The 21,359-nt window shown below is 36.9% G+C and overlaps 2 protein-coding genes and 1 pseudogene across 2 annotated transcripts; 1 reads left to right on the forward strand and 2 right to left on the reverse strand.

The window, feature by feature from the left end:
* The first annotated feature begins 4,813 nt into the window (after positions 1–4,813).
* On the forward strand, positions 4,814–7,597 carry LOC122023912 (annotated as a pseudogene).
* Positions 7,598–8,654: 1,057 nt separating this feature from the next.
* On the reverse strand, positions 8,655–13,636 carry LOC122023911 (probable LRR receptor-like serine/threonine-protein kinase At1g63430). Its single transcript, XM_042582337.1, has 13 exons — positions 13,121–13,636; positions 12,893–13,034; positions 12,637–12,708; positions 12,415–12,558; positions 12,198–12,326; positions 11,683–11,799; positions 11,516–11,598; positions 11,061–11,303; positions 10,752–10,957; positions 10,546–10,678; positions 10,306–10,463; positions 9,460–9,675; positions 8,655–9,198 (listed from the first exon to the last, which is right to left on the reverse strand). Exons 1-13 carry the CDS (start codon positions 13,209–13,211, stop codon positions 8,953–8,955), a joined length of 1,980 nt encoding a protein of 659 aa, XP_042438271.1. The 5' UTR covers positions 13,212–13,636; the 3' UTR covers positions 8,655–8,952.
* Positions 13,637–15,201: 1,565 nt separating this feature from the next.
* Positions 15,202–20,768, reverse strand: LOC122022724 (myosin-10-like). The gene is made up of 10 exons (XM_042580795.1): positions 20,559–20,768; positions 20,326–20,477; positions 19,997–20,200; positions 19,776–19,898; positions 19,434–19,471; positions 19,261–19,342; positions 16,728–18,863; positions 16,350–16,433; positions 15,884–16,020; positions 15,202–15,747 (listed from the first exon to the last, which is right to left on the reverse strand). Exons 2-10 carry the CDS (start codon positions 20,401–20,403, stop codon positions 15,498–15,500), a joined length of 3,132 nt encoding a protein of 1,043 aa, XP_042436729.1. The 5' UTR covers positions 20,404–20,477; positions 20,559–20,768; the 3' UTR covers positions 15,202–15,497.
* Positions 20,769–21,359: the final 591 nt, after the last annotated feature.

Consider the following 21,359-nt stretch of genomic DNA (forward strand, 5'->3'; position numbering starts at 1 on the left):
TGAAACTAATAGATAAAGGAAAGAAATAAAATAGAGAATAATTTTTTAATCTATTATTTACTAAAACCAATAGACTTATTTATACAAATTGTCTAAACAATAATGAAAGATTAAATATGACATACAATTGTAAGTATAGTAATGAATATAATAGATCTGAAAGTATTATTTTTCTATTTGATTCATGTCGATCTTGATTGTAATGTCGATCTTGATTATAATGTTACATATAATAAATCTCACTTGCCATTACCCCCCAATAAACTTAACAGGAATGTCTGAACATTGAGTTTAAGTGTTAATTTAGTAAACCGTTGTCTAAATAATGACTTGGTAAATATATCGGCAATTTGATCTTCAGTAGAGTTATAAGACACTGAAAGTTATCGAGTCGTCACATGTTCACGAACAAAATGAAAATCAATCTCTATATGCTTGGTACGAGCATGAAAAATAGGATTTGTCGCAAGATAAGTTACTCCAATATTATCACACTAGATTTTGGACGTAGCAGTTGGGGAAAAGTGTATTAATTCTGAAAGAAGAGATTATAGCCAAATAATTTCTGGCATTGTGTTAACTATAACTTTATATTCAACTTCAGTACTCGAGAGAAGAACTGCAGGTTACTTCTTTGAAAGTCGAGAAACAAGATTTCGCCTAAGAAATATGTCATATCTACTATTATAATGTCTATTTTCTGGAGATCCAACCTAATCTGCATCACTATAGGCAATCAATGTAACGACCACCCTTCTTACTACTACTACACTCTAAGGATGACCGTTACTTGACTACTAACTCTACTTAACCGGTATGCTACTTAACTACGAGGAATCCCTACCGAAAAATTTCGGCAGAGTCTCCCCTGTACCGGTGACCAAATCAATAATACAAACAAACTATACTCAGCCACAGGCGGCTGGAACATATATTTCACAACCAAAAGGAATAACATCACCACGCAGTTTAATGAAATCAAAGCATGCAAGTAATAAATAGCGGAAACAAAATAAAAACATACAGTTAACTAACAGCGGAAGGCTAAATAACTCATCTAATACATTCTTAATAAATTCTTAAACTAAGTCCCAAGGCTTCCATAGTCCTGGCATCACACACCATCCGCGCCACCTTGTCGCCTTCCTTTCTATATCTTTTCCTTTCCTTTATCTGCAGTAAGAGGAAGTGTAGTCTATAAGCAAAATTTGCTTAGTAAGCGCTATCTAACTCACAAAATCACGAATGTGCATGTATACGAAAAGAACTAGAAACTATATGCTCTAAAAAGGAAATAAAGCATAACATAACTGCTCATGTCAAACTAATAGCAAAGAAAAGCTAAGAAATCTACTCATGTAATTCTACTCGCTAATCATGCTACTCATCTAATAGGTAAACATGAAACTACTCATCCACTAGAAAAACATGGTAGAATAAAGAACTAAACTTACTGAATTCTAAACACCTTCTGAATCTTATTCAACTTGTTTAAAGACTTATTCTTTAATACTTTATACTTATGTAAAACTTGCTTTACTTGTTCAAAAACTTATACTTATAATACTTCAAAATAATAATCAACTTCTTCTTGGGCCCAGGCGTAGTACCATCTTATGCGCGTTCCCTAATAGGTTGGGGTAGCGAGCCACCAATCCTAAAAGAGCATACCTCGGTCTACCAGGGCCAAGACCTCGGAATTGGACACCTGGATTTGTTTAACGACAAGCTCTTGGATGTCGGGTACTAGCCTCTTCTTAAAAGTAAAATACTTTTTAGCTTATTTACTTCTTCTTTAAATGCCTTGGCATTTTAATAGACACCTTGTGTGCCAAAAATCCCTAAAGTCTCGACTTTGGGATCTACTTAAGGCCTCGGCCTTTTCTTTCTTTTCTTTATCTTTCTTATACTTTTCTTTATCTTTCTTATACTTTTCTTTATCTTTCTTATACTTTTCTTAAACTCTTAAAAAGAATATAGGCATGCTACAACAGAATTAAATCAAAGGAAAGAAAATCTGACTTCTATAAGCATGTATATCAGAGACAAATCAAAAGAAAGCATATCTAACTTCTCCAAACATACTACAACGGATTTAAAATCAAGGAATACAAAATCTGAAATCTTTAGGCATGCTATAGCAGAAATAAATCAAAGAAGAAAAATCTGCATTCTTAAAAGAAACTGCATACACTTAGGGAGTGGCTGTTCATGCTTGTTAAAGTAGCGAAGTAACTAAAACTGCAATGCTACTAACAGGGCTGATCATGTATAAGAAATAGCACCAAAACTGAACTAAAAAAAATGCTGAACTGCATAATAACTAAACCTATATGAACTACTACTATGGCTGCATTCAGAGAAACAAAATGCTACAACATAGCTATTCAACACAAAGAAATCTGTTAAAGCTTGATACCCTTGTAAAACTTATACTTTTATAGAGCAGTAGAGATCTTTAAACCTGTTACAACATGATCTAAACCAGTTTACTAAACCGTAAGCTCAAACCGGAAACTAAATCCACAGAATGAAACTTAAATCTAAATCTGAACAAGTAGTAGGGTAATAAGGAAAACCTAAGGGCTGTTCAACTGAGATCTAAATCTGCAGATTGAAGCTGAAGCTTAACAATGTTTCAAATACCATTGTCTTAACAAAGTTTCTTCAGAAAACTTATCTAGTGAAGGGAGTGCCTACACTGCATCTAGTTATGGCTGCACAGGATTATGCAATAGAGCTTGTCAAAATCCAAATCATAGCATGATAAAGTTATTTTCAACACAACCATTTTGGGTTAGCTATAAATATATCATCAAGCAAATCACAAAGCAGTAAATCTCGGAGCAAAGGAGATCACAACCTAAATTCTGCATATTCTTGGCACAAAACAAGATCATGCACTAGCACACGAAAATCCAGGAAACATCACAAGATGAAATCTCGGAACTATCCTACTGCAGGTGAGTAGCGACTTACCTCGGTTTCTTGAACTCACAGCCGGAAGAGAAGGACTCTAGGGTTTCGGAGAAGCTCGCGATCTCGGCGTTCCCTTCGTGTCCGCGCGTCCTCCTCAACAAGGTGACCTTGCTTCTTCGCTGCCGTCGCCCGAGAGGAGGAGCCCTAGCCTTGGCTGCGCCTTCGCCCGAGAGGAGTCGCGCCGTCGAACTCGAGAGAAGGGGAGAGGGATCGAGAGAATAATTTCCTCCCTTAACTTAACCTCTTTTATAACCTAATACTTCTGTTACAGCTTAAGACTATTTCGCTTCCTTCTTATTACAAAATTCCCGTTGGATCACCTGGTCAGCAGCGTTTGATCAAATCAAACCGTTGCTGGTTCGATTCCCCCGCAGCGCCCTTTCTCGTTTTAATTAATTTTGATTTCCCAACTACTGCTTAAGTATAATTCGACCCTAATTTGATTAAATAACCACCGCTAGCCCAGTTGGTTCGTTGGGCTTTGCTCGAAGCCATAGGTTTGGGCTTCGATTTCCTAGCCGCGCACTTTCTGTTTTGATTTATTTCCAATGTTCCTAACTATACCTTATATACATTTTATTCCATATATAATTAACAAAACTTTTGCAGACCAGCTGGTTGGTTGGGTTCGGTTAAGACACGGGCTAAGTCCGAGGTCTTGCGTTCAAAACCCGGCTGCAATATTTTCTTTTTCTTTTCTTTTTTTTAAACTTCTTCCGTTTGGTAAAAATACCAAACGAACTCCAAAAATTACATAAAAATACTCTATAAATTCCTAAAAATCTCTAGAATTTTTCTAAAGTATTTCTAAATATTTTTAAGAACTTTTAGAACTCCTAATGAGGAAAATTGGGTCGTTACAATCAACTCTCATGAGGACGGACGATATAAAAGAAGATCATATAGAATAGTGTCTTACGATATCGAAGAATTTTCTTAACACCTTCCTTATGATGTTCAGTAGAAACATGCATAAATTGACAGACACAATTAATAGCGAAAGCAATATTAAGTTATGTAATAGTGACATATTATAGGGCACCAATAATGTTTCGGTAGATATGGGGCCAACCATTGAAGAGGGGGATGAAGGTGCAGTGAAATCATCTTTAATGATTAGTATGAAAATAGGACGTGCACTATCTATTTTAGCTCGTTTGTAGAAGTCCAGTAATATATCTGCTCTGAGAGAAAAGAAAATTTTCTGAATATGAGAGAAACTCTATACCTATGTCAAGATCCCGAATAGAAAACTCTTGATGAAGAAGATTGCTGAGGCCATCAAGCGAGTAATGGTCGTGGAGAAAAGTAAGGGTGTGAGGCGATGAGCGAGGGCGCTGGGGGAAGTTGTGAGAGCGACGATGACACACAACGAAGCGTCCTGGGCAAAGTTGGATGCCTTCTCACTCACATTTTCAGATGATGTCACGAAGTTACTAATGTGATGTCGGTAAGGTGGACCCTCTTGTCCATTTTCTATCTCGACAAAAAATTTCAAATAAATTATTCAATATTTGATTTTTATTATTTGTATAATAAATGTGATTTTTAATTCAAAAATTAGAAACTTTATAATTTAAAAAGTTATCATAAACTTGAAAGTAAATTTAAAAGAGTTGCATTTAAGTGCTTTTTATTTTTTTTTAAAAAAAAAGAAAATTAAATTTCACTTCAATGCGATTTTTATTTATACTTTTCTTTTTCTTTTTTACTTTTCAAAACTCCAAGATTTGCTTAAGTTTTTTTAGCAAATTCACACACAAAAAAAAATTGTATACTGTTGGTGAAAAATGAGAAAACATGAGATTCGAAGGGCCTAAATGATTTTGATACAATTTAATTATAACTAAATAATGCACCGTATCTCTTCTAGGCGTCTTCTCCCAAATCGCACAACCACACACGCGAAACCTCCTCCGACGCTGGACTTCACGCCGGAGAACCACGATCGCTGTTTATCTCTTAGAGGTCGACTGCTCGTCTCTCTTTTCTATGTTCTCCATTTCGTCTCTCGGTTTTCGTTATATCAGCTCCGGATCAATTTGGTAGGCAGGTTACTTGTGGAAATGCCTGAATGAGATTTTTTTTTGGTTACATGCTTTTCTACGGTAGATTTCTGTCATCGTTGACTAGTTTTTTTGTGTGTGGATTAGGATTTCTCACCACTTATTTAAATTCATCGCTATAGTTGGAAAAAGTGCAATTTTTACCATTAACTATATAGATACGTGCAAAACATACTGAAGCATTTGTTGCTGTGGATAGGTCTAATGGACAATGGGAAACAAGTGAAAAACGATAACTATGCTGCTGATATTGCTTCCATAAGGGAGGCAAGAGTCCGTATTGCTCCATATATTCATGAAACTCCAGTGCTTACCTCGAAGTCTTTAGATTCTATAGCTTCCAAACGGCTGTATTTCAAGTGTGAATGCTTTCAAAAAGGGTAGAGATCCTATCTTGAATAAGGCAATTATCTCGAACAATTTATGAAGAATCGGAATATTTAATAGTTAGCAACTTTATCAATTTTACTTCAGAGGAGCCTTTAAGATTAGGGGAGCTTCAAATGCTATATTCTCCCTTTCTGATGATCAAGCTGCCAAAGGCGTTTTGACACACAACAGGTTATCTCCATATAATTTCAAACAATAATGTGATTTATTTTTAGTATGCCTTTTTTCTTGTTATTCTTGTTTTTTCTTAGGTTGGTAATATAGTTTTTTGTTGCAGTGGTAACCATGCTGCAGCAGTGGCTTTGGCTGCAAAGCTCCGTGGAATCCCAGCATATGTTGTCATACCGAAAAATGCTCCAAAATGCAAGGTTGAGAATGTCAGGCGGTATGGTGGTCAAATCTTCTGGAGTGAATCAACGATCCAATCAAGAGAGAGTATTACTGAGAAAGTTCAGCAAGAAACTGGTGCAATTTTGGTTCATCCTTTCAACAATAGATTCACCATCAGGTTTTGTATTTGGCATTGACCACTTGATCTAATCTCCATTATAACTTTGGTGTCACATTTTGTACTTTGTCAATGTTTAAATAGTATTAAACAGCTTTACATTTTGTGGGGCAGTGGCCAAGGTACCATCTCATTGGAGCTTCTAGAGCAAGTTCCTGAAATAGACACAATTGTAGTGCCAATTAGTGGTTTGCCCTTATATCTTGAATTAGTTTTAGTATCACTGTTCCTTCTGTTTGTGCTTGACATCTTGAATCTCAAATGGAAAAGGCGGAGGTTTAATCTCTGGAGTGACTTTAGCTGCAAAAGCCATCAATCCTTCAATTCAGATATTGGCTGCTGAACCAAGGGGTGCTGATGATGCAGCTCAATCTAAAGCAGCAGGACAGATTGTAATATTACCTGAGACAAAAACCATTGCTGATGGTCTTCGCGCTTTTCTAGGAGATCTGACATGGTATGCACACAAAATGTTTGAATTTTAAGTACAGAGAGCGCATCATGTGCTCAACTTATTTGTCTGACTATCAAATGTTTTGTTATAATAGTTCAAATTTTTTATTAACTTTGATAAGGTTCCTGACTAAAATTAAATTCCATGCTCTTATTATTTGCTGATCTTGTTATCTTCACATTAAAAAAATACAACCATGAATCAAACGGGAAAATACACCCAAAAGCATACTATGTTGCAAAATGAAAGATTTTTGTTTTTCTCATTGCTTTGAGGATCTAAATTCTAATCTTTGCTCCGGGTTCTACATTAGTCTTATATAAGTGGGTTTTGTCCTCCATTAGAGAAGGGTCCTTGCTTTACCTGAGAATTTGAGATAAGATCTGCATCTTGCTTGAACTCACTTGTATGCACAAAACGCTTGGGGATTTTGCATGTTCTCCCTCTTGGTATCTTAATGTGCTTTTTTTCCAGTTGCTCAAACTGCTGTGGTACCTCCCATTGCTGAAAACTATGTATTATGCCATTGTTGGAGCCAAACAGAATGCATCTTCAAGCGTGAATCATCTTTCCCAACAAACTTTCTTCAGATGAGATAGTTCATATTATTCATTTTGCAAAATGCATGAGACAATTTCCTTGACCTCTCCCGTGCAAATACATGATGGTATATCCGCAAAAGCTTCTCCAAATAGGTCTTTATATTGTGTTTAGGACCATTATAACCCTGAAAAGTGAATAGGTTTTGGTTCTAGTCTTGTCGTATTGAATATCATTAAGCTCTAGTTTCTTTTTGACAATCTTTGGATGCTAGTATGAGCAATGATCACTTTCTTCTTCAGGCCAGTGGTGCGAGACCTGGTGGATGAGATCATTGTTGTGGACGACGCAGAGATCATCAAAGCTATGAGAATGTGCTATGAGATTCTCAAAATTGCAGTGGAACCTAGCGGTGCGATCGGGCTCGCTGCTGTTCTCTCGACCAGTTTTGCAAAAGTTCTGCTTCAAAAAACAGCAACAAAATTGGTATTATTCTTTCTGGTGGAAATGTTGATCTCAGTCTACTTTGGGAATCTTTTCCTAAATGACTGATGATACTATTGTTGTTATATTCAACTTACTAGAACATATTTGATGAGCTTAGCAATGTGCTTAGACTCTTGCAGTTCAACATTTAGTTCAGTGGTTACTTTCCTGATCTATCGAATCAAGTTAGGTTAAATTTACCAAGATAGAAAATCATACTTTGTTGGTGATGGAGAGACATAGGCACAACATGATCCATATACTACTGATTCATACTAGTGATTGAGAGTTGAAGACGTGGAGACCCAAAAGGAATTTGTTTAATATAACTGATAGTTATATAAAAAATATAAGTCGCATATACTATAAGTTGGGTTATTGGTTAATATTTATTTTTTTCTGAACAATTATCACAACATTTATAAAATGTATTTAAATTTAGCATTTGTTATAATTCCATACACATTAGTTAAAAAACTAATGTGGTACCAAGAGATATTTTGACAACTCAGCACAGTACAAATATAGATGGTAAACGTTCGGGATCTCTTAAGACTAATTGGGTTTTGATGGTAGAGTGTCAGTATGGTAAAGAAAAAAATGGTGAAAAATTAAAGAACACTAATTGGGTTTTTGATTTTCAGTGATAAGCTGGTGAAAGAACACTAAAGAACACAAGGAATACAAAAAATCTAATACATTTTACATGACATAAGAAGCTCATGACAGCAGTGTGGATGAGGCCACAAAATACATTAACTTATAAGAAGTGAAAGCATAGTTTAAAATACAGTCAGCATAGGTAAAACATCTCATTTCATATGCCAATTATGATTAGCATAGGAAACGGTTCAAGAGGAAGAGCGCATTCATTCACAATGTGCAAGTGTTCTATAACAGCTATAAAGAAGAGTACTCAGAACAATTCCTTTGAGATGACTTGAGTTGCCTCACATAAATTGGAATATCTTTTGTGAGTGAATGGTTTTCTTGAAGATCCACCAAGATTCAATCTAATTTCACAAGAACCATGATGACTTACTAGCAACTTTCTAAGAACCGCTAAAACTTGTGATACAGCTCCATATCAATATTTTTAACTCATGAACAACTCCACAAGGACTGCAAGAGTTCCACAAGTGTTCAACGCATGAACAACTCTAGAAGTGTTGAAGCCTCAACTAACTTCCATCAACTAAGAAGAAGCTGCACAATAGTTTCTTTAGGTATGTTTTTCATCTTCATACTTCTTCCACCTCTAATTTGCCACTATCACCATATATGGACACGCCGACACAGTGCTGAAACCATCTCACTCTAGCTGATTGAAACTCCATCTCGGAATGAGATTTTAAACCTTAAACCAAAGTTCCTTCAAACATCTTTACCGATGAAGTGCCAACTATTGTGATGAAAATTCAATCACTCTAACAAACAAATTAAAAAGCAAAAAGAACCAAAACAAAATGTGTGAAACAAAGCTTCTTTCTGATCTAAATCTGAAATTTACAGTTTGTGTTGCTCCAATGCTATGATGCTATCAGTAGCTCTGCCCATGCTAAAGATGATTCCTTGAGAACAGCAGCAGCTGTGATATCTATACCATCTTCCAACATGGCACTTAGAATCTGCATCGACGGCCTCTTTGATGGTTCAGATTCAAGGCAAAGGCTCACAACATTACATATTATGGAAAGATCTTCTGGTTTGAAGTATTTCAGCTCAGGGTCTATTAGTTTCTCTCTTTCTTCCGGATGATCCAAGTATTCTTTAGCCTACACAAAATGTAGAAGTCAACTTATTATTATAGGAAATTAATTACAACAAGAAGATAGATAAAGATGAACTAAAGTTATGTAGTGTTTATTAGTTGCTTCAAATCTAATCACTTTGTTACTGAATGTTCTTTTGTCTGTCAACTTCTAGTCTTGTTTGAAAAGCACTTCACAATACAAAGACATAAGACGCAATTTCATGATAACAATTGAATAAGTTCTACTTCAAGTACTCATGTTAGAAACCAACTGATTTCTTACCCAATCCAACAAGCCTCCTCTTTCTTTGCTGTACGGTGGTTTCCCACTTATTAGTTCCAGTAAAATTACTCCAAAGGCATATATATTTTTCTGCACATTCCTAAATTGACTTCTACGAACATCCTCAATGTTGTCGATTGAACCTCCATGCATGATATGTCCAGAATGCATCCTTGATTTTGAGAGTGTATTATTCCATCTCTCAAAATCAACCAACTGTTTTTATGTGGAAATTAAATTAGCACTCAATCAGATAGAAAATACTAAGATATGTGCAAATCAGAACAAAAAATAAACAACCGTGTGCAAACACATCAAATTACCTCATGTCTTTGACGCCAAACTGAATGGACCGTTGCTTTATTATTTTTTTTTTTTTAAAAAATAGTAATTTGTTCAAGATGGATATTTTGGGTCAAGACCTGATTCATTTGTGCACAGGCCAGCTGATGTGTTGCAGCTACTGTTCAAATCAATTCCAATCCCACTAACTGAATATGCCTGATACTTTGATACTTAAGTTTTTTGAATTTTTCTATACTGATATTGATACTGAAACTGCTACCTGTGGAACCAACTATACGCAAAATGGCACTGGAAAGGTGTATTTATCTTATCAACCTCTATTACAGTAATAACAAATTTCAGTAATGTCCCACTGTTAAACAATGACAAAATGAAAATATTCAGTTCGACTCTGGCTCGTATCATGTCTAAATTTCATCATTACAAACATGGCTTTTGTCAGGCTAAGCTATGAACAAGCAAGAACCTATCTCCATGGAACTCATGAAATATCAAATAATAAGATAGATACCTATTGCTTGAAAAGAAAATCATAAATACCTTGGGAGAAAAATCTTCTGTGAGGTACACTGAATCAGAAGACAATTCTGATATTGTTAACGGGGGCTGAAGTTCTGTATGTAGATATCTTAGTCCACTACTTATTCCAATAGCAATTTTCATCCGTCTGAGCCAAGATAGCTGACCCCCATCACTACCTATAGACACATATGAGAATATAATTTAAGCATCCTTTTGTAATTGGTCTATGAAATAGAATAATCCATGATCTCAACTTACAATTGATGTGCTCATAAAGTGTCCCATTTGATGCATATTCGAAGACAACCATTCTAGCAAATGGAGTGTTTTCTTGGCAGTAACCAAGCAATTTCGCTGCATTTTCATGATTTATCCTTGATAGATCTGCTACCTGAAGAGTAAAGGATGACTTTGAAATAAGAACATTTGCATTGTTGGAGTTACACTTATTGGAATTAATGTACCTCATTTACAAAGGCATGTTCATGAGAACTTGTCCATCGGTCTTCTGTAATAGAAAGTGAAATGACAGCAATTTCAAGCCCATTCCTCAAAGTGCCTTTGTAAACTACACTGTGCAGATAAGACCCAGTTATGTTACTAAAATCCTCACAAGCTGCTTCAAGATCCTGGTAGTTCATTTTCAGTACATGTTTCAGGAGATTTATGTCTGCATGAACCATATCATTCTCAACATAAGTTTTTATTTTAATGCAGATCACATAGATCTTAACATTGAATTAAACAAACAACAAAAGATAAAAGATGGTTACCAATAGATACTGCAGGCCTATCCTTCAGTCTTGGAATTTTTCTCCGCGAGAAAATAGAACGTTTTCTTTTGCATCTATTACAAGCAGTGAAAATGCATGTGATTAGGAACACAAGTACAAGAGCTCCAGTAGAAATTTCAAGAATCAGAAGCCAAATAGGTTGTGAAAATTTCTTGTGTCTACGCCCTTCAGAGTAATTGCTTGTGGATGCCTCATTTGAGTCACTGCTATTCCTCAAGATACCTAGTGTAGAAACAACAATTTATCATGCAAAGAGCATTTGAGACATTTACACATGCTGCATAAGCCTTTTATAGCACAAACATTAATGAGTTCCTTAGTGAGATTTATTTCCCAGTTTCCTTTAGATTATGCACTTTACTGCATGAGATTCAAAGCAGATTTTGGCATGACAATTTGTATAAACTATGTATATTCACAAGCCTGCTACATACATTTCACTTGATTCTTACATTCACCATCACAGCTTTGAAACATGGAACTGTCACTACTGAAACAGTTCCCTTGAAAACTTGACCTGTGGAGAAAATAAACAACATACCGAATCAACCTCAAAGGTATGGAAGGCGAAGTAATAAGTTTCCATGAAATGAAATGAAACCTTGGAAGATAGTTCATGCATGAGGGGATCTGGCCGACGAAATAGTTGTAGGAGAAATTTGCAACTCTTAAGTGAGTTAATTGGCATAAGCCTGATGTATTACTCTGAGAAGCTAGCCTAAACAAGGAAACATAGCTATCAATTCCAGATAAAGGAACATAAGAGGACATTTACATTTGAAATCTTACATCTATACCAAATTAAACCCCCGAAAGAAATTTGATTATTAAAAGATAATATTGCTATACTTATGCAGTATGTCATAGCGAATGGCTCCTTTGAACTAAAGTTACTTGACAATAATTGATGCATTGCACCAAGGCAAAGAAGAAATTGTATGAAGTGGTGATCAATTTAGACTCTTACCGAGACGAGGGGTTATGAACAATAGTAAATATTGTAGAATAGTTTACGTTAAGTGATAGTCTGATAAACAGCAAACTACCGAATGCCCAATATCAAACTGCAAGTCTGAATATGAAACCTTTCTGATGTCCCATAATGTGTTAACTTACATATTTGAATCGTTACTTCCAGGGATTACACCGTCGAGTCTATTCCAATCTAGCCTCAAGTCCACTAGGTTTGCCAATTGTCCAAGCTCCAGGGGTATAGCACCAGTAAATCTATTAGAATGAAGGTCTCTAAATGATAAAACAAAACTGAATTAGAGAAACAAGGAAATTGTCATTGAATGGTGAGCAAAACTGTCATTGGAGTACTAATTCATACATTTTTGTAATACTGGTTAAGTTTCCAAGCTCTGGAGGAATGGGACCTGAGAGCTGATTTACACTCAAATCCAACACAAGAAGGTTCTCCAACATGCTTAGTTGATAAGGTATGGACCCAATAAGTAAGTTGTTATCCAAAACTCTGGAAGAGGGAAGGAAGTTTGCACCTCATTCAACTATGCATAAAGAGTTTTCAACATTTGAGTTTGAAGTAACATACAATTCTTGCAACCAATGCAACATGGCAAGCTGTGGTGTCAGGAATCCCTTCAGAGATGAATTGGAGAGGACACTGGAAAAGTCCAAAAAACAAAATTTTAAAATAAAAATCTGACATTTACAACAGATAGTGTCGATTGCAGTGAGCAAGAGTAATCAAGAGACTTTCATTCAGGAAAATACAATAAATAAGTTGTGGTTTTCATTGGAATTAACATGAAGCATTAGAATCAGAATACAGGCCTGGAATTTCTTACATGAAAATCACGTAACTCTGAGGATAAGAAGAGCATCTCACGCCAGTCCATTTGCAAGGGTTTTCATCGTTGGGATTCCAGTCCGATAACCTCGAAAAAGGGTCATCGGATATCGCATTCTTGAAAGCGCCCAACGCGGCGACTGCGAAAATTTTCACTGCCCACTTCAAAAAGAAGAAAAAAAAAATCCATTTCTGAATCTTCAAAGGAAGCAAGAAGCGTGCGTACCCTCATCGGAAGTCGACGGAGAAGGCAGGAAGACGGCGAATCCCCACGCGAAAGCGAGCAGCAGCGACGGAAACCCGGAGATCCTCAGCATAGTGCTAGTGATCTAGTGATCTGTGCTCGAACAATTAAGAAAAAAAGAATCTTGCCGGGAAAGGACAGTGAGGTGCAAAAGGTGGTTTTTTTTTTTTTTTTTTGCTGCTGCAAATTGGAGGCGACCAGGAGAACAGAGAAAGGAGACTCGAGGGAGCGCACTGGTAATTGAATGAGAAGAAGGAGATGAATGGAACAGGAGAGAAGACAGTTTAATAACGGAGGAATGTTTTCATATGGAGCTCGTGGGAGAACTTTGAATTTGGGTGGTTCTCTATTCAAAAATGATGCCTATATTCACTGAAAAACACTAGTTTATCTTCACGGTCATCAAGGCTGTAACTGAAAATCATGTCAAAACTGACTCTTTTATGGAACAAGTAGAAAGCCGTGTTCTTGGAGCCATCAAAGAATGCTAAAATATGGCAGACCAAGTTTGCTGCAATGAATTTATAAAATAACCAATTGTTCAATGATTCAATCCAGTCCCAACTCCCAATCAGCCAGTGAGGTAGATATGCAGCCTAGCTGCCATGAATCTAGCAAAAGATGTTGTCAAAGTCAAAAACAGAAGGCAGCATGGAACCTTCATAAAGTTACTGAATTATTTAAGATAACTCCTCAGGAGTCAGTATCTGTGAAATCTTGGGATAAATCCTCCACATGGATGTGAAAAATCCAACACTGTCATTTATCTCAAAACTGAAATCTAGTCCATCATTGTGAGCCAACCAAAAGTCTCGAGGGCACACTAGCAAGAATGGTTGCTTTAGATAATGATGAGAGCCCCACAAAGTACTTGTGCCAAGTAGAGTGAGTATTGAAAAAATGAAGGAAAAGATCCTACATAACACCATCCTACTGTAAGTGGGATTTCTTAGAGGTGATTGATTCCTCAAACTAGGTGAAGGTTGAGATGATGCCTCCTTCAACACCTCTATTCAAGGCCAAAATTATTATTGCCACCCTATCAATGGCTAACATGGGACCTAAATCATATGAGCATCCCTGAAAGATGCCAACCTTGAGTTTAACTGCTACAAACACACCTGTCATCGATCACAAAATTATTTTAGAAACACTTGGTATTTAAATTTGTGGTTGAACTAGTATTATGCCTACTTTTTGATTGAGAGGTCAGGAAAGAAGAAGAAAAAAAGGCAAAAGAGGGGGGAAATATTTAAAGGAAAGGATGTTGTGTGTCTGTCTATTACTTCAAAATTTATCTGAAAAGAGTGATTCATTTTTGTGCCTGTGATTTAAACGTAGCCAACATGGGTGAATTCATGACTGGGCCGTGATTTACCTCCGTGTTGACCCTGAGACAGATTAATGGGAGCGCTAGGACGAACGTATTCACCTTTTGCCATCACAACTGGGCACCTTCATATCCAGGCTTGTTGACAAGTACTGCGACAGGCGACAAAATCTGCAGTTTATTATTTCCGTAGTGTTGTGTGAGTGCGGCAGATATCTTGTCGCTTTCACCTGATCAAAGCGTGCATCATGCTTTCGTTTCTCAAGAGAGAAAAAGAGTTTGCTTTAGAAAACAAAACTCACACAATAAGCCAAGGCCGAGTGACCTCATTGCCCTACATCACTACCCTTCTTTCTTTCTTTCTTTCGTTAAAGTTCATGTACTGCTTCAGCTAACTTCAACTGCTCTTGGACTGTTAAGGATGGCAAAAATGTAAAGAGAGTAGAAGGCCAAAAAGAGAGAATAAATTTTATTTATTTTATTTTCTTACAATATGTTTAAATATAAAGAAATCTCCATACAAGTGTTTTGGTTTCTGAAGCTACTGCTCCATCTTGCATCATACAGTTTAAGCGGTAACCAGTAATTAAATGAGATGAAAGTGAAGTTTCATCTTATTAACAATTGAATATTTTGTTGATTTGGTAGTTAATATTTACATAGATTAGAATGCTGTCTCACCAAATGATCATATCTTCTAACTCACAAGAAAATGCGGCAAGCTAACAAGTTATGCCTTGAAAAAAAGGATTTTTTTTGCTTTCCAGGAACAAACTAAAAGTTCAAATACCAATAGATTTCTGTATTACTTCTCAAAGTTAGCACAACCGGAATCACTGTGTTTCAGCAAAATATATTGCACTCTAATGAACAAATTATATGCTATCAATTTACACATTATATTTGCTAAAAGAAACTATAGTAGCCATGCAAGCCATGGATTTGCTAAGGAGTGGCCGCATCCCAATTGCTTGCCTATACAGAAAACTCCTTTCAATTACCAAAAAAACAAGACAAAGGATAAAGAGACTAATTTTTTGTAGCATTTTTAAGACTTCTTATTGTCATGAGGAGTTGTTGCCTTTCACCTTCTACTTCTGCAAACTTCAAGCTTATGTCAGAATACCTTTCCTGCATTTCTTTCAGTTCAGAAACCATCAATTCATTTTGTTCCTTCAGTTGTGCCATTTCATTTAATTCGTTCTCTGTCACCTTCTGATCAGAGGTAGAAGAAGAAGCAGAAACTAGTTTGGCTTCATCTAAGTCAGATTCAACACACCTGGAAATAGCAACAACATAAGTAACCACGATCTGAAATGTTTTTAGTATATTTGTTATATTTCTTAAAATAGCAACTTGTGGAATGAGTTCTAAGCTTAAGGCTGAGTAGCAATAAAAAAAATGGTATTACTCACCTTTTCTGTGATTTTTTATCTGTGACATTCAAGTTGTGTATGCATCCTTCATCTTCCTTTGGCTGTTGCAGATATTCTATATGGCACTGAATATTGTTTGTAATGAATCTTGACATTTGATGAAAATTCTTGTCATCCTGAAAAGGTGATGCTTAAACTAGATGAATGAGATAATAAAAGAACAAACACAAGTGTACTAAGAAGAGCAAAATCATCTCCAAGATCTTCACCTTTTGATAATTTGACACTGAAACTAACTACACTAACTTTGAACTGATCATGTGCTGATTGCATAATCAAAAAGCAAAGAATATTGCATAGAATAACCATTGATGGTGTGTGCATGTGATGAAACTAAAAAAAAAATTACAGGTTTTATATTACTCAACATGGAAATTAATCTGTGAGAACACAAAAACTGCTTAACGTTGCAATCCTACTAAACCACACTTTTCTCATCAAGTACCTGTATACTTCTTTGCATTAATTCAATTGTCTTGCTTGGATTCTTCTCTGAGTCCTCCATCAATGAATCAATTAGCTCTGCTCCCTATTGAAACATTGAAACATATCAATAGTTAAGAATTAATGAAATGATGAACACTATTTGTGAACAAGCTTATGCAATATCATTTTGTCTGTGTAGCTGTGTCATGCACACATTCACAGAAGTGTCCTGCTTAGGTTCTGCATTCATGTTATGCAGTGTTCATGCCCTAGATCTGCGTCTCTATGTGCTACAATGAATTAGGCAATTGGGTATGTGAACTATGAAATGCTAAATTCCATCTTATGTGGAATGATGATATGCTAAACTGAATCAAACATTCATGTTAGTCCTTACATTTGTACTAGTTGCCATGTTGCAGTCACTTTCTTCCTCCATGCCGGTGGTCATCTGCTTTTCCTCCAAAACTCTGCCCTTTGACTGTGAATCTGATTTCCTCAGATTCTGCTTTCCCATTTCATTTTCAAATGAGACAAGCTTCAATAAATTCCACTTTAACACCGAGGCATCAGATTTCGTATTATCAAGAATAGCATCTCCTTCACCTTTGGTACAGATGAGGCCATTAATCCCCACCAGTGATTTACTTACTTTCTCCTTGAGAGCTTCTATCTCTTTCCTAGGTAAATCAATCTCTAAATTTCTATCTTGCGAAGTTATCTCACTTTCTATGTTTTTCATCCTCAGTAGCTCTGCCTCAACTAACAATTTTTCTTTTTCTTCAGTCTGTTCCGAGAGGAAAGATTTCTCTGCACGGAGATTTGCCACTTCAGATTTGAGTAACTGCAATTCTCGTATGAAGTTGTTTCGTGATGCTTCCTCAGACAACTTATGATTCTCTAGTTCTTTAGTCTTATCCTTTAGTTCCAAGAGCAACCTTTCCACATCTCTTGACTTGATATCTATTAGGCTAATTAGTTGTTTGAGTATTACTCGATACTTTTCCTGTAATAACACCATGTCTTTATTAGATTTATCCAAAATTCTTTCTAAGTCACCTTTTTGTGATTGCAATTCAGCATTTTCTTTAAGTGTTTGCATGACTATCTTCTCATTAGCTTGAAATGTGGATAACATATGCACAGAAAGACTTTTGAGCTCCTCTTGAAGCCACTCAACACACTTGGAATTGTTCCATTTTGTTTTTCTCAATGCCTCTTCTGCTAGTATGGCCCTTTTTTCTTGCTCAGCTTTAGTTACTGTGACGGTTGCTATATCTGCTTCAATCCCTTCAGTTTGTTTCTGAAGATCTTTCTCCAATAACTCAACCTGTATCTCAAGATCACTGATAATGGATAAATGTGCAGAACACTCATACTGCATCCTGAGTTGTTCACGTAGTTGCATTTGCTCCAGCTTTGTTGTGGCATCATGATTTTCCTGCTTCATAATTTCATAGTCCAGAGCAAGTTGTTCCATTTGCATTTCTAGCTCTTCGTGGGTTTTCCTGTAAAATTCTACTTCATTATTGAGATCAATTATCTTGCTCTCCAGTGAGTAAGCAGTCTTCATGTCATCATGTTCATTTACAAGTGCAACCAATGCATACTCCTCTTCATTGTCACTTTCAGAAATTGCTGCAAGTACTTGTTGCTCACAATCAGATTTATGTAGCTGTGAAAGTCCATTTCCCAATTTAGCATCTTCAAGTTCCAAATCAACTGTGTCTTTCATTTCCATTTTACTACATTTAGCACATAGGGTATCGTTATTCTTCTGTTCCAACATTCCCTCTAGATTTTTTACAGCAAGCACCAAGTCAGAGTTTGCTTCTTCTGTCATTTTTAGTTGCAAGCGAAGATGGGCATTCTGATTTTTCTCGTGATCTAGCTCTTGCTGAATTTCTTCAAGTAAAGAAAGATGATTTTCTGCATCATGCTGCATGCCAGTAGTTCCATCAAACTTTCTCCTCTTCTCTAAGAGCTTGAGTTTGTCACATTCTCTTTTAAGTGCATCCCTCTCTTCTTTTAAGTCACTCATTTCCCTTGAAAGGTCTTGCCCTCGCTTGTTCTCCTTGATGATTTGCTTTCGCAGAGTCTGCAACTCCAGATCTGACACTTCCAATTTTCTAGTTAACTTATCTACATCACCCTTTAATTTCTCAAAGCTGTCCTCTAAATCATGTGATATCTCATTCAAACCACCATCACCCGAACTACTTGTGGATGCATCTGCACTTGCATCCGGAGCTGAAGTACCTGAAAAGTCATCTGAACTGAACGCCATCTTTTTAGGAGTGTCATTGTTGGTAAGAGGAGACAAGAAGCTAGCAGAGTCCCTTTGGACATTGTTACGCTTGATGTCATTTTCTCTTGGTGTATATATTCCTGAACTGGTATCAGAACCTGATGCTGACATGGCACCAAAGCTGTGTGACTTCTGGAGGTTTCCATTGGAATCAGCATTATGGAGAGAGATGTCCCTGCTTGATGGGAACTTGACCATGGGCTGATTATTTATTTCTAAACCATCCTGCAGATCAATACCAGAGTTCAGTTTATTCATAATTTAAGAGTGTTCAAGTGCAATGACCACGTGTTCTTAGCCTTATAGAAGAAGTTAATTCTAAAATGTTACCAATAGCGTTTAAGATTTGCTTTCTTATAAACATAGTTTCCACTAAAAAATCAATTTCACAAAATGAAGCTGGCATTAGGCATTCCATAAAACATGTCCTAAGAGACAGCTATCTACATTTGAACATTTGGAGGAGATGAGAATCATCTTGGCCATTTTTCTATTGACAGTCTTCTTTCTTATCAAGCTGGTGGTGATTCCCCCACAGCCAACAATCTTAAGGATCAGAAAATCTCATTTGCTTGCAATGACAACGTTTAAACAAAAAAACAAAAATGTTAATGCAGTTCACCTCATCATCGCACTTGCTTAACTGAGCCTCCAATGTTCTTCTTTGTCGCTTCGTGGTTAATTCTTCAATACCATTGCCTTCCCTGAGGAAAGGGTCAGGGAGACGAATGATTAGTCAAAATAACCCTTACAAAACGTATTCCTCTTATCCTACTAGTATTCGTAAAAGGATACCTTCCTTCACCATCACCCTGCATTCTCTGGATGATTATCTGTCATTTTGAGCAAAAGACACGATCAGGAAATGCACAATTGGGATTGCATACTCGTTCAGACAAAAGAAAGGGGGACATTTGTATCAATTGCTTCACAGGTAATGCATGATGTATTTTCCCCTTTTTTCTATTTTCCTTTTTGAGTAATAACAATTTGAGAAGGTAATAGAGGCAATAAAAGTAGGGTTTCGACTTTGAAGAGACTGACAGCACGAGAGAAGTCTTGTGATCTGAGTTATTCTGCATTATGGCGAGCAAGGACACAAGAAATCAATTCAGTTCTTAAAGTTTGAATGCTCACACGTAAGGATGCGCCTGTGTTGGATCCCTTCAGAGGAAGAACAATAGAGGATGGTCTGAAAACATCTGTATAATCTGCTAGGTTGAAGCTGGCCTCCCCCAAAATTTCAGCTTTGCTCGATCCCTGCAAACCATTTCGCAAACGAATCGCGATTTATTCCACACAGTACAGCGGTACACAACAAAAAGAAAAATCGAAAGCGATTCGAGAATCTTTCATACAGCATCGGAAACCACAAATCTGTAGACTTTCTCATCCATCTTTCCCGTCTTTGGATTCAGGACGAGCTTCGCCGCCTCGTAAACCGGATTCACCCAATCGCAGATGCCCTCCATCACAGGTACCCTCTCCGATCTCGCCGTCGGCCTGCCGGCGTCTGATGGGATCACGCTCACCATTACCGCCTCCAATCCAGTCTGTTGTACCTACCAAAACGTAACGCCACAAAAATCCATTGCCCTCAAGAAAGAACAAGCACCTCAAAAGCACACATTTAAAAAAAAAAAAAAAAATCAAAACGAGGGCAAATTACGAATTAGCATACACTGACCTGAGTCGCACGGAACTGCAGCTTGAACACAGCTTTGATCTTGTTCTTCTCGCTCCTCCATCGCGCCGCCTTGAACATCTTCGACCTTGGCTTCAGTTCTCCATTCTTCGGCAGCAAAAAAACGCAGGGCGATCACCTCACCGCACCAACCTCTGCAAAGGAACCGCCAAGCGGACTCACAAACCGATCAATGTCCAGCAATGCAAGTGAATTGAATTCAGATGTTGACTCACCGAAAAGCCAACGTTGAGAAGGAAATCAGCAATGCGATCGCGAGTAAGAAACCAAGGATCAAAAGCGAGGACGATGCCAGATCCGACAACTGAGCTATTCGCGATCGCTCTCCGTCCCTTTCTCTCACTGTCGAAGAGCGGAAGAGCGGAAGAGTGGCGCATGCGGAGTTAGTAAAATATCAACACAAAGTCGGGGGGAATAAAAAAAAACTGAGAAGGTTCTGTGGTACAATAAACAAATAGAAGTATATAGAGGCTGCTGATCCGTTAATGTACTAAATTTAATTTAATATAACTGGACGATTTTCACTTTACCCCTACAACTTATCTATTTCTAGAACGCCTCTTGTGCAACTGACGAGACAAAAATGAGATATAAAAACAGACAACTTTTCCTTGCGGCCTCTCTCTTTCTCAACATGCGTACCCTCTTTGACTGAGAATTCATGACAGCAGTATTATTTTTTCAATAATAAATAAAAGATGCTTTTCCAAAATTATAATTCTTCATCGCCGGTGAATCCACGTTGAGTCGACGTCGATGTTAACTTTATTGTACTTAACCTTGGTAAGGTTTTTTTGTTGGTGTCCGAGAGATCACTAGGAAAAAAAAAAAAGAAAAAGATTAGAACAACAGTTGGAGATTTTTCAACGCAGCCATTTGACGTTCAAATAAGTTTATATATATATATACTGGGATCTTTGATAGTATTATCATATTTTCTGAAATGAAAATGATGATATTGCACAGCTTTTCCAAATTAAACGGTCTATTTTTTTCACGTTCTTCGGAGAGTAGCG

The sequence above is a fragment of the Zingiber officinale genome, chromosome 9B, assembly GCF_018446385.1.
Source record: "Zingiber officinale cultivar Zhangliang chromosome 9B, Zo_v1.1, whole genome shotgun sequence".
Lineage (NCBI taxonomy): Eukaryota > Viridiplantae > Streptophyta > Magnoliopsida > Zingiberales > Zingiberaceae > Zingiber > Zingiber officinale.

Coding starts and splice junctions, on each gene's coding strand:
- LOC122022724 (XM_042580795.1), bottom strand. CDS start 20,403: ATGTTCAAGGCGGCGCGATGGAGGAGCGAGAAGAACAAGATCAAAGCT. Junction 20,201..20,325: donor TGCAGTTCCGTGCGACTCAG/GTCAGTGTATGC, acceptor ACGTTTTGGTAG/GTACAACAGACTGGATTGGA. Junction 19,899..19,996: donor GATTTGTGGTTTCCGATGCT/GTATGAAAGATT, acceptor AATGGTTTGCAG/GGATCGAGCAAAGCTGAAAT.
- LOC122023911 (XM_042582337.1), bottom strand. CDS start 13,211: ATGCTGAGGATCTCCGGGTTTCCGTCGCTGCTGCTCGCTTTCGCGTGG. Junction 10,958..11,060: donor TAGGCCTGCAGTATCTATTG/GTAACCATCTTT, acceptor TGGTTCATGCAG/ACATAAATCTCCTGAAACAT. Junction 10,464..10,545: donor ACTTTATGAGCACATCAATT/GTAAGTTGAGAT, acceptor ATGTGTCTATAG/GTAGTGATGGGGGTCAGCTA.